The sequence below is a fragment of the Mobula hypostoma genome, chromosome 1 (assembly GCF_963921235.1).
Source record: "Mobula hypostoma chromosome 1, sMobHyp1.1, whole genome shotgun sequence".
Classification (NCBI taxonomy): domain Eukaryota; kingdom Metazoa; phylum Chordata; class Chondrichthyes; order Myliobatiformes; family Myliobatidae; genus Mobula; species Mobula hypostoma.
In genome coordinates, this window is record NC_086097.1 from 166,546,842 (window position 1) to 166,560,558 (window position 13,717).

Sequence of the window (13,717 nt, forward strand, 5' to 3'; positions counted from 1 at the left end):
GCTGGCTATCCACTCTATCTATTCCTCTTATTATCTTATACATCTCTATCATATCTCCTCTCATCCTCCTTCTCTCCAGAGAGTAAAGCCTGAGCTTCTTTAATCTCTGATCATAAACCATACTGTCTAAACTAGGCAGCATCCTGGTAAATCTCCTTTCCAGTGCTTCCACATCCTTCCTATAGTGAGGCAACCAGAACTGGACACAGTACTCCAAGTGTGGCCTAACCAGTTTTATAGAGCTGCATCATTACCCCGCAACTCTTAAACTCTGTCCCTTGACTTATGAAAGCTAACACCCCATAAGCTTTCTTAACTACCCTATCTACCTGTAAGACAACTTTCAGGGATCTGTGGACATGTAGCCTCAGATCCCTCTGCTCCTCCACACTACCAAGTATCCTGCCATTTACTTTGTACTCTGCCTTGGAGTAAAGATTTCTCTTCTTTACTTAAATTGGCCAAATTATGTACACTGACATGTTTTGCTAATAATGCTGCTTTTTCAGTCAGTAACTGCTAACTTCTCCCCACCATATAAAAGCATCACGCTTTCTAACCCCTGCCCCCATTTTCTATATCGATACCCTAAACATCCCCATCTGCATCTCTTTCCCAATGCGATCACAATACATTTTCTTTGCCCTTCTACTTTGATTATAGTTTGAGCTCTTTCATATTATATGAAAGATGAATAGGAGTAACACTGCTTAACTTCTCTAAAAGCTTTATTCCACTCCTTCAGATCGCTTTTACATTCGTCCATCTACCAGAGATCAGCTTTCTTTTTATTATCTCTCAATGTTCTGAGGATTGATTCTTTAGTTATGGAGTAAACCTCCAACAACACACTGCACTGACCGCAACCCCAGCGCACTTGTCTGCGTCTGCGCGGATACCGGATGAAGGAGGCAATGTGTCATCGAAGAATCCGCCGAAAACTTTTTGCGCGCTTGCGCGGTAGATGGACTACCGGCAGATGTACGCTTGCGCGGTAGATGGATTACTGGCAGATGTACGCTTGCGCGATTTGCTGGGACTCGCAGTGCAGTTGCTTTGCGCTTGCGTACTCCTGCGTCGGTCTGTCGTTAATAATTCACACGTCGTTGCGTCAAACAACAAACACTGGGTGGTTGAGTGAAGGACAGGCAGTCAGGTTTATTCTGGTTGGTAGGACGAGTTATCTGGTTGTTTTGTCCACATACCGTTTTATTTTTTAAGCGGTCCATCTAGGAGAAAGACAAGATGGCTCAAAAGATAAACGAGGCGCTGGAACACATAGCGGCCGCCGAGAAATGGTAAGCAAGTCAATTTTTTTTGCCGGTGAATGTTGGACTATTACTGTCCCTTAGAATTAGAGGCGGTTTTAAGTGCTTCACCTCAACCTGAGAGACCCGCAGACGCCGGCCTGGCCACCTCTGTGTGGGCGCGGGGTATTCCTGGGATTTGTAGTCTTTTTGATCAGGTGTCACTCTCAGGGGAGTGAGTTTGCACTACAACTCCCATGATGTTCTGCGAGGAAGCTTGCAAGCCCTTGCCTGCGCCGTCTCTATTAATTGGATGAAGTAGATTGTACGTTCATCTGGTGAGCGCCGCTAGTGTTGCAATACCACTTTTGGGATGAGCAGGATTGTTGCAATGACCCTCTGTGTAAAATTGGATATAAGCAAGGCTCTCCAGCCGGTTTCATAAAAGTTTGCCACAATTGCTTTTGTACTCTTTCTCGATTAATAGTGACAAGGGCCCTATAAGATCTTTTCTGTTGAGTTCCTACTTTTACCTTAAACAAACGAAATGAAAAAATTCGACCCCTCGCACTCTTCCATCGTTAAGTGCTTATTAATAATCTTGTACTTCGGCATCACTCTTCTATGCATACTCTCTTGCATCTTGATTCTCTTACATTCTAAGTTCCTATTGATTTTTTCCATGAAAATATTTGGTGATTAACTTCTGCAAGTATACTCCACAGCCATTTTGGTAGACAAAACCAGTGATTCAATTGCTTCTGGGTAAAACAACGTATCCTTGTCTTGAATGCCTTTTTATTTTGAGCTGTTGAACTCTCCGGTTCTGGACATGCCAGAGAATTTTGCATCTATCCTTTCAACCCCGTAAGATATTTGTATAGCTCAATGAGACTGACTTTTCTTCCACTAAAGTAAGTAATATAGAGTTGGGTTTATTTGGTTTCTATCATAAGACATAACTGCCAACCCAGGAATTAACCTGGTGAGCCTAATGTGGGCAGTATGCTATGGTGGTTAAAGATAGCAATATTTTAGATATGAGCCTAGCAGGGTCCTGCAGCATAACTGAAACAAAATATCTCTACACAAATTCTCATGACATAAATATCAATGCATCATTTGGCTTCTTGAGTCATTAAATGTTAATATGCTGGTAGAGTAACCAATCATGTTGAAGGATAACTGACCACCAAGGCTTTCAATTTTTCACCATTTAAGAATAATGTCTATTCATTTTCTCTAACAAGGATGATATCCTCATTTTTCAAGTTATCTTCATCTTCCCTTTCACCTCCCCAACATCTACATGAAATGTTTCTGCTGGAAAGCGGCATCCATTATCAGGGACATCCCACTATCCAGGCCATGCTGTTATTGATGTTGCTATTAGGGAGGTGGTACAGGATCTTCAGGGCTCACACCACCAAGTTCAGGAGCAGTTATTATCCCTCAACCATCAGGCTCTAGAACCAGAGAGGATGACTTCACTCAACGTCATTCACTCCATCACTGAACTATTCCCACTACTTACAAACTCACTTTCAAAAACTTCATCTCATGTTCTCGAAATTTATTATTTATTTATTTACTATTATGTTTTCTTTTGTATTTGAACAGTTGTCTTTTACACATTGGTTGCCTGCTTTGTTGGATGCAGTCTTCCTCTTAGGGTCATTGCACTTAATTGAGTACACCCACAAGAAAACAAATCTCAGGGTTGTTTTTAGTGACAAATGTACTTTGATAATAAATTTTCTTTGAACTTAGCACATCTCCATCTCCTGACACTTGGTTAAATCTAGTATATCAGATATCCCAGTTCCCAAATCCCACACCCATTAGTTCATAATGGTTTTCCTCATTCTTCCTTCATTTTACCTTTTTTCAGTCAAACATTTACTAATTTACATCTTTCTAGAGTTTGTTTGCCATATTTTTAAATTTGAACGGATGAGGGTGAGTCCTGGGCTGGATCTCTTGCTCACTTAAAGAAGGTGAAGTGTCTTACATAGCCTCTCCTTTCCAGGTGTAGTGATTGCCGCAGGACCACTGTTTGGCTTGCCATGCAGGAGGTCACTTGCATATGGCATCTCCTACACTACTGTACCCATAGTAACACCTTCACTGTTACTGTTCTTACTGAGTTTGCTGTGTTATGGCGTGACCAAGTGTCCAGAGGTATAACTGGGCAGGCAGGCTTGGCTGGCAGCCAGCCTATGAGAAGGACAACTCCAATTCCAAACCCAAGTAGATGGGACCAGTTAGAAGGGGCGTAATGACCGGTCCTCTACAGTCACTCCTGAGGACTCTTCTTCCTCCTGATGTTTGCAAGCAAAGAACCAGCCATCATCATCATCATCATCAACAAATTTCGTATCATCTGCAAATTTTGAAATTATTTGTTACACCAGTTCAGATCTTTAATAAATTTCAAAGAGTTTTGGGAATGATAAGGGTTATAATATGAAGAATGTTTGATGGCTCTGGTTCTGTACTTGCTGGAATTTAGATGGATGGGGGGGGAATCTCAATGAAACCTTTTGAATGTTAAAAAGCCTAGACAGACTAGATGTCGAAGTGATGTTTTCCATGGTGGAGGAGTCGAGGACAAGAGGGCACTGCCTCAGGATAGAGGGGCATCCATTTAAAACAAAGATGTGGAGAAAATTCTTTAGCCAGAGGGTGGTGAATTTGTGGAATTCATTACCACAGGCAGCTGTGGAAGCCAGGTCATGGGGTGTATTTAAGGCAGAGATTGATAGGCTCTTGGTTGGACACGGCATCAAAGATTACGAGGAGAAGGCTGGGGAATGGGGTTGAGGAGGGGCGAGAAAAGGATCAGCTATGATTGAATAGCAGAGCAGACACGATGGGCCGAATGGCCTAATCCTGCTTCTGTGTCTTGTAGTCTTATGGAATTGTATCTAGCGTGTCTATTCAATGTAATGTATTTAGTCTAATCCAAATTTGTTTTTGAGCCTGTGAAAATATATTAATGCAATTTTTAATATTGATTGTTTTAATTCCAGTCTGAAAACCAGCTTTTTAAAATGGAAGCCTGATTATGATGGTGCAGCATCTGAATATGGAAAGGCAGGTAAGGAAAAGTGTCCACTGTAGCAGTAATTCGTGGGTTTTCAGATTGAGTTTATCAGAAACTTGTGTTTTTAATTATTTTACAATGAAAGTTGTATGTTGTTATTCCTAATAATACATGTACTTAAATCTAAAATGCTTGATTGTTGAGATCATGATAGTTTAATATAATTTCCAGTACACAAGTGTAAAGGAGAAAGAAATAATCGTTACCCTGGTTACAATGTAGCACAAAAAAATCCCAATAAGATAAAGAACGCAATAATAAAAAAACTACAATCTATAAATATACAAGATAGCTTGTATGCATAAATGAAATGAAGTACCTTTATTGTCATTGCATAGTACAATTTGTCATGTACGAATACAGCAAAAATGAGTTTGCAACTCTCGTACTCAATGCTATAAAACAACAAATAAAATAAATAAACAATAAATAAAATCAAGTAACCAGCCAGTACACGCAATGTCCAGCAGTACAAAAGTGCAACTCAGATGCATGACAGCCATAAAACCAGTATTAAAAGTAGCAATATAACAATTTATGGATGATGCTTGATCGATTGGTTCAGAGCAATTATAGCTCTGAGGAAAAAGCTATTTTTCAGTCTGGAAGTGCGGGTATAGAAAATCTTATAACGTCTGCCAGATGGAAGAAGTTCAAACAGATGATTGCATGGGTATGTATTGTCCTTACAGATGCTTGTAGCTTTCCTTAGGCAGCATGAGCAATAGGTGTCCTCCAGGGCTGGGAGCTGTGTCCTGATGATCTTCTGTGTGCTAGAGACAACCCGCTGAAGTGCTTTACTATCAGCTGGTGTACAACTGAGATACCACACAGGGATGCAGTATGTTAAGATGCTCTCTATGGTGCAGTGGTAAAAGGTCACCAGCAAATTGATTGTATGTCCATAAAGTGACACTAGGCACGATAGTATCAGAACATAAAGTGGCTAACAGAAAATGATACATTAGTGGTGGTTGGGCATGTGGAGGGTGGGTTATTGACTGGAGGTGTTGATCAGCCTCACTGCTTGGGGAAAGTAACTGTTTTAGAGTGTGGTGGTGCTGGCGTGGATGCTTCCTGATGAGAGTGGGACAAACAGACTATGTTGGGTTGGTGGGGACCTTCATAAGGTTACTGGCCCTTTTCCGGCACCTTTCTGTATATGTGCCATTGCTGGTGGGTAGGCCGGTGCTAGGGATGCGTTGGATAGTTTTGACTGTCCGTTGTAGAGCCTTCCTGTCCGTCACAGAGCAGTTTGCGTACTGTGCAGTGATGTAGCACGTTAGGATGGTCTCTATTGCCCATATATAGAATGACATGAGCGAGTATAGATCTCTTCAGTCTCCTCAGAATGTAGAGGCAGTGGTGTGTTTTCCTGATTGTGTGGAACCACGAAAGTCTGTGTGAGATGTGTGTTCCCAGGAGTCTGAAACCCCTGCAGTTTCCACTGCTGTGCCGCTGATGTAAAGAGTGGTCTGATGTCAACAATTTAAAATCGACAATTCTGTTAAAACATTTCTATTAAGGATTGTTTAGAATTAAGGGTTATGGGGAAAAGGCAGGTAGGTGGAGATGAGTCCACAGCCATATTTTATTGAATGGCGGAGCAGGCTCGTCGGGCCAGGTGGCCTACTCCTGCTCCTATTTCTTATGTTCTTATGAATTGAAAATCATTTTGTTGTAATAAAACAAGTATTACTTTGTAGTTACTAATCTACATAGAACATAGAAATCTACAACACAGTACAGGCCCTTCGGCCCACAATGTTGTGCTGATCATGTAACCTACTCTAGAAACTGCCTAGAATTTCCCTATCATATAGCCCTCTATTTTTCTAAGCTCCATGTACCTATCTAAGAGTCCCTTAAAAGACCCCACTGTATCCACCACCACCGTTGCTGGCAGCCCATTCCATGCACTCACCATGCTCTGCGTAAGAAAAAAAAATTACCCCCGACATCGCCTCTGTACCTACTTAGATCTAAGCACCTTAAAACTGTGCCCTCTTGTGTTGGCCATTTCACCATTTTCTGTGTGAAAAACTTAACCCGACTTCCCCTCACCTAAAAGCTACGCCTCTTCTAATTTGTATAGTTTGCACAAAATGTTCTACCATTCTTTGACAATTAGTTGCAGGAACTTTTTAAAAATGAAGTTCTGTCTGTGAACAAAAGTGCATTGTTGAACCCTAAACTTAGGTGGCCATTCCTACTTCAGCTGTTTTATTTCCTTGAGAACCACACTAATTTAATTAAATGGTGAAAATTGTCTTATTTTAGATTTCTGGTCTTTTTTTTGTTCAGGATAAATCTATTAGCTGGATTATACATGCCGTAATAAAGCCTGAAAACAGAATCGTACTGCAATTTAAGGGTTTTGTGATTGCATCATTGTTTTTGTATTTCAGAAGAGTTAATTGACGTATATATTTTATTTCTGAATGACAATAATGCCATGCTGGTTCTCCATAAATTTAAATGACCTAGACCGCTAATACTTCAGCTTAAAGTTGGTGTTTGAGTCTGCAAATTTTTCTTGTAAATTTAAGATGACATTGTGTTACATACCCCATAACTGGGTTGTCAAACCAGCAGAAATGGAACACTGGTTGGCGTCTGTGATTACTAGGAACTAATAAAGTTTTATTAAAGAAATAAGTAATACAGTACACTAACTGCAAGGATATAAATGTAACAGGTTAACAATGATAGTATACACATATACACAGAAATAGGGTAATAGGAATCAACCAAGCTCCATCGCAGTCTAGGGGTAAAATGATCAGTCTTAAGGTGAAACAGAGTTCAGTTCGGTCTAGTGTAGTTCGAAGTAATCGCTGTTGTTGTACCGCTGGGTTGGGGGGGGAGGGGAGAGAGAGAGAGAGATACAGTTAGTTTCAGACAAACCTTTCGATGCCTTCTGATTCCGCTGTGGTCACCGACTGTGACCCCTCCGTTCCAGATGCGATCGGTGAACCCGGCACCCAGGCAAGGGCGGACACACACCAGGTTCCCACCGATCGTACCTTTACACCCTGTGAGCCTCTGACCGATTCCCGCGAATCAGTCCTCCAAACTCCCACCAACCTGTGGGGCACAATGCTCTTTCCAGGGTCTCGTGGCGTGTGTCCCGTGCCTTTGCAAACCCGCTATTTTTATTCCCCCTGATGGGGTATCACCTGTCCATCAAACTTCACACTTCCTATGGTCTCAGCAGGATTTGTTAGTGAACAGTTCAGGTTCAAAGCAAACTGTCTGTGGCAGGCGCCACATACTGAATTGTGTGTGTGTGTGTGTGTGTGTGTGTGTGTGCCCCTCTCCCCTCTCCCCTCTCCCCTCTCCCCTCTCCCCTCTCCCCTCTCCCCTCTCCCCTCTCCCCTCTCCCATCATTTTGAGTGGTTCTCCGTTGTCTCTCGTTATCTCTCTCATTAGCATCATCCATTCTGCAGCTCTGCTTGGCTTCACACATGACATTTTAAGATGACATTGTTAATATGTGAAAGGAAATATTGTGATGAAAAGCACAACGTAGCATATTTTTGAATTAAGCCACTTAATAATTTGAGATTGTAGGTATACAACATAACATCCTTGCTTAAATATGGAGGCCAATAGTGAGTACCTGACCCATATAATTAAAGCATAATCTCTGTTCATTTCTTCCCTTGCAATAAGCTGTAACATTCTGTAGCTTTCCTAATTATTCCTAGACAGGCTGAAAAACATTAAAATGTGAAGAAGACCATGATGCCTCTTGAAAAATAAATGTGAAATCATTAAACATGAGAGAGTTCAGAAGCTGGCTGCCTCCCATCCTGAAGATTCTTCAGAAGAGGCTGGGAGATTGCTTAAGATTGGCAATGTTTCCTGACCCCAGAGAACTGGCTGGCATCAATTTCTCCCAGTTCAGAAATACAAGAGACTGCAGATGCTGGAACTTGGAGCAAATAATGAACTGCAGGAGTAACACACAAAATGCTGAAGGAACTCAGCAGGTGGGCTGCATCTATGGAAAGGATTAAGCAGTTAATATTTTGGGTAGAGACCCTCTTGATGAAAGGTTTTGGCCCAAAACGTCAACTGTTTATTCCTTTCCATGGATGCTGTCTGACCTGCAGAGTTCCTCCTGCATTTTGTGTGTGTTATTCTGGATTTCCAGCATCTATGGACTCTCTTGTGTTTATGATTAGCTGCTGAAGTAATTTTAGTTAGCCAAAATCTGTGTAGAGGAAAATTGACAGTTGGCATCTTGCATCAAGACCCTTCACGTAGACTTCATTGGCCCAGATAAACATTCTTGACCTGAAATGTCAACTGTCCATTTCCTATTACAGATGCTGTCTGGCACATTGAGTATCTCCAGAAGCTCATTCTTTTGCTTCAGATTATTCCTGTTTTGTGTCAGTTAAAACTCTTGTCCTATTTGAGATGCATGAGAGGTTGTTTTCCAGGGTTTTGTATTGCTGTGGTGTGTGTTGGGTGGGGGAGGGAGGCTGGATTAAATTACTTGCTTCTATATTTTTTTAAATTCCTATTCCTCTCCACAAGGTACCCAAATAAAGTAGGATCCTTTTCTTTTTTTCGCATGTAACTCCCTCTTGTATTTATTTTGCTACAGCTATTGCATTTAAAAATGCAAAGCAGTATGATCAAGCTAAGGATGCCTTCCTAAAAGAAGCCGAATCACATCAGAACAACAGAGCGTATCCTTTTATCACGTTATCAGATAAATGACAGTTCTTCTCTGAAGGAAACCACTTCTTGATTCTTTATCCAGCATATCTTAAACTAATTCTTGCAAACATGCTATGAGGCTGTTTTAGTCAATGAGAAGTTAAGTTGTCAGAAGATGTTATGGATTCTTTTGTCTGGTACATAACTAGTTGAAATCTTGTGAGGGGACTCCTGCCTTTCCACTGTTAAGTATTTGGGAGGGTTGATTTGTGAGATGTTTTTCTGAGATAGTTTCCTCTGGGTGGAGAACTAGGGGATTGTTCTTGGGAGAAGATTAATATTTTCATTTTTAGAATTATGTAGTCCTGAACAGTGTAGATACTCTGTTATTGAATGTAGTCAAAATTGGGGTAAATAGAATTTTGTGCTCTAAGGAATCGAGGGATAGGAAGGAAAAATTGGAGTTGACTTAGAAGATCAGTTGTGATCTTACTAAGTTCTGAATCAGCCTCAGAGGCCATTAGACTTGCTATTTTTCCATATGTTTATATAAAACTGCAGAGAAGAATTATGTAAATATTTGATCGCTATTTCCACTGAAATAGACTACTTCATTATATGTTTTTGAGTGTAGTTGGTTAGATTTTGTACTTATAAAGTTTCAAATTTAGTTTTTAGTTGGTCATCCTTGGGGTTTTTGGTGGTGAGACATTTTATTTACATTGCCAATGCCATTTGGAACCGTTTGGCGTTTCTCTGATTTTCAGTTGGATTTGTCAGACTTTGCTCAGTTATTGTACTTTGCCCTTGAATTGGAAGACAGTCCATTCCAGTAAATTAAGCATATAACCAGAAGCAAAATGCTGCAAATGCTGGAAACCTGAATTACAAGCAAAACCTGTTGGAAATCAGAAGAGAGAAGCAATTAGTATTTTATTGTAAAGACCTTTAGTAAAACACAAGTCTGAGTCAGAGTAATGCAACACAGAAGCAGGTCATTCAAGCCAACTCATCCATAGCTTTTTCCTATCCATGTCTTTTAAGTGTTGTATCATGCCTGCCTCAACCACTTCCTCTGGTAGCAAATTTTATCAGTTTCAAAGTATATGTATACTGAATACAACCCTGAGATTAGTCTTCCTATAGGCAGCCACGAAACAGAAATACTGTAGAACCTGTCTAAACGAAAAGCCCCACACTCAGAGTACCCTCTGTGATGAAGTTGCTCCTTGGGTTCCTTTTACATCCTTCCTCTCTTATACCCTAAACACGAGGGATTCTGCAGATGCTAGAAATTCAAGCAACACACATCAAAGTTGCTGGTGAACGCAGCAGGCCAGGCAGCATCTCTAGGAAGAGGTACAGTTGATGTTTCGGGCCGAGACCCTTCGTCACTGAAGGAAGAGCTAGTAAGAGATTTGAAAGTGGGACGGGGAGAGGGAGATCCAAAATGATAGGAGAAGACAGGAGGGGGAGGGATGGAGCCAAGAGCTGGACAGGTGATTGGCAAAAGGGATATGAGAGGATCATGGGACAGGAGGCCTAGGGAGAAGGAAAAGGGGGAGGTGGGGAAAAAACCCAGAGGATGGGCAAGGGCTATAGTCAGAGGGAGAAAAAGGAGAGAGAGAGAGAGAAAGAATGTGTGTATATAAATAACGGATGGGGTACGAGGGGGAGGTGGGGCATTAGTGGAAGTTAGAGAAGTCAATGTTCATGCCATCAGGTTGGAGGCTACCCAGACGGAATATAAGGTGTTGTTCCTCCAACCTGAGTGTGGGTTCATCTTTACATTAGAGGAGGCCGTGGATAGACATATCAGAATGGGAATGGGATGTGGAATTAAAATGTGTGGCCACTGAGAGATTCTGCTTTCTCTGGCGGACAGAGCGTAGGTGTTCAGCAAAACGATCTACTGTCTCACATATCTCTCATCTTGCAGAGGAATTGGTGACTGATAACTTAAAGATACAATAATAAAGTCATGAAGCAGATCCCATTACCTGCATTTGGCCCATGTCTCTCGGACCACCTTCTCATAGATCTTGATTTGCCTCAGAATCATTTTCAGACTTGTGATCATTATTAAAACTCACAATATACATTTCAGGGCGCCAGTTAAAATTTAGATTTGTAATATACTGTTAGAATACTTGTGAAGTGCTATAAATTAAAAGGGTTTATAAGATAATGAAAAAAATTGAACTGATGAACTCAAATGAACACCTGTAATGTCTTTTGTTATCAATACTTTGTCTTCCTTAACTGTCTGTTCACTGTAGTTTCTTTCACGCTGCAAAGTAAGTAAATTTCACTTATTTTCATTGTATCTTGGAATTGTGACTACTTTCTTATATTTAAATTTTAAATTACATGGCAAAGTTGGAGTACTTGTACTTTCTAGCACATTCCAAATGATTTCAAGTTAAACTTAGAGGCGTTGGAAGATTATGGAAAGAGGGCAGAAAAATGGGGTTGAGAGGGAAAAAGGATCAGCCATGATGAAATGGTGGAGCAGACTCAATAGGCCGAATGGCCCAATTATGCTCCTATGTTTTATGCTCTTACGGTGTTCTACTGCATCCATTTACTTTACAGGTGTTAGAATTTTCTTGTTTGGGAGATAATGTTAAGGTTTGCTGTAATCCTGTCCTGTCTTGTCCATACTGCACCAACCACTGCCGCTGGGCTATAATCGTGCAGGAGCAATGTGTGGTTAAGTGCCTTGCTCAAGGACACAACACGCTACCTCGGCTGAGGCTCGAGCTCGCGACCTTCAGATCACTAGTCCCAACGCCTTAACCACTTGGCCATGCGCCACATCTAGTAGATAGTAGACTTGAAGCCACTGTGTGTACCACTGATGCAAGGACTGAATGTTTAAGGTGGTGAAAACAACTGCTTTGTTTGGAGCAGCATTCATTGTGGGACATGGAGAATATTTTGTTAAATTTCTAATTACTGTCTTGCAGGTGATATCGTATCACCACAGAATACCTAGTTTCTGACTGCTATTGTAACCTCTTCAGTGGTGCTAGAAATTTTGTGAACCCTGTAGAATATTCTACATTTCTGCATAAATATGACCTAAAATGTAATCAGATCAGACCCAAGTCCTAAAACTAGAATCCAATTAAATAACTAATATAAAACATTATACTTGTAAATTTATTTACTGAGAAAAATGACTCAATATTACATGTATTTGTTGGAAAATGTTTGTGAACCTTTGAGTAACTGGTGTGACCCCTCTCCCCCCCCGCCCCCCGTACGGCAATAACTTCCACCAAACGTTTCCGGTAACTGTTGATCAGTCCTGCACATTGGCTTGGAGAAAGTTTAGGCCATTCCTCCTTACAAAACTGTTTCAACTCTGGGATGTTGGTGGGCTTCCTTGCATGAACTGCTTGCTTCAGGTCTTTCCACAACATTTTTATAGGATTAAGGTCAGGACTTTGACCTTTTCTCAGACACGAATTTTCTTCTTTTTAAACCATTCTGTTGTTGATTTTCTCTTGTCTTTTGGATCATTGTCTTGTTGCATTATCCAACTTCTATTGAACTTCAGGTGACAGACTGCTACCCTGACATTCTCCTGTAAATTGTCTTGATACAATATCGAATTCATTGTTCCCTCAACGATTGTAAACTGTCCAGGCCCTGAGGCAGCAAAGCAGCCCCAAACCATGATGCTCCTTCCACCATGCTTCACAGTCAAGATGAGGTTTTGGTGTTGATGTGCAGTGCTAAAAAGTTCAACATTTTTCTCATCTGTCCACAGCACATTGTCCCAGAAACATTGTAGAACATCCAGGTGGTCTTTGGTAAACTTGAGATGTCCAGCAACGTTTTTTTTTGGAGAGCAGTGGTTTTCCTCTGTGGTGTCCTTCCATGAACACCATTCTTGTTCAGTGTCTTTCTTGTAGTGGACATATGAACAGAGACATTAGCAAATTCTAGAAATCTCTGCAGGTCTGTTCATGTGATATTTGCGGGATGCCCACTCCTAGGGAGAGTAGCAACAGTACTGAGTTTCCTCCATTTGAGACAATTTCTGATGAACACAGGTCTTTAGAAGTGCTTATGTAGCCTTTTCTAGCTTGATGCATCTCTACAATTCTTCTAAGGTCCTCTGAAAGTTGTTTTGATTGAGGCGTGGTGAACATAAACGGATATTTCTTGAGAAGAGCAGGCTCTGTCAGTAACCTGACTTTGCCTGTCTTTTTAATAGGGCGGGGCATCTCTACAGCCCACACCTCCAATCTTATCTCATTGATTGGCACACCTGACTCCACATTGCTTTTATAGAAGGTATTACTCCAGAGGTTCACCTACTTTTTCCCAACAAATACATGTAACATTGGATAATTTTTCTCAAATAAGTGAAAAAGTATAATTATTTGTGGGTATTTATTTAAGTGGGTTCTCTTTATCTAGTTTTAGGTCTTGTCTGAAGATCTGATCACATTTTAGGTGATATTTATGCAGAAATAGAGAGGGTTCACAGACTTTCTAATTCCACTGTATATTTGGGTGAATGGCCTAGTTAGGTTTCAGATTGATGCTGAATACCTCCTAGACTCTCTGTTAATGCTGTGGGATTTGATTTTGGTGACCATTGATTGCCAAAGTGAGGTGGTGGATTGTTCTGTTGTCTTTGCTTTACAGTTGAGTAGCCTAATTAGGAATCCTG

General features: G+C 40.9%; 1 protein-coding gene across 2 annotated transcripts in view; it reads left to right on the forward strand.

Annotated features, from left to right (window-relative positions):
• Positions 1-13,717, forward strand: part of napgb (N-ethylmaleimide-sensitive factor attachment protein, gamma b) — an 80,691-nt gene that overhangs the window by 38,436 nt on the left and 28,538 nt on the right. Inside the window, exons 1-4 of one of the 2 annotated variants that reach the window (XM_063059288.1) lie at positions 1,056-1,298; positions 4,280-4,347; positions 8,972-9,056; positions 11,307-11,324. In XM_063059288.1, coding sequence (XP_062915358.1) covers positions 1,246-1,298; positions 4,280-4,347; positions 8,972-9,056; positions 11,307-11,324 — 224 coding nt within the window. In that variant the 5' untranslated portion in view covers positions 1,056-1,245. Of the gene's footprint in view, positions 1-1,055; positions 1,299-4,279; positions 4,348-8,971; positions 9,057-11,306; positions 11,325-13,717 lie in introns of those variants that run through there. The other variant, XM_063059298.1, reaches the window with a different exon arrangement.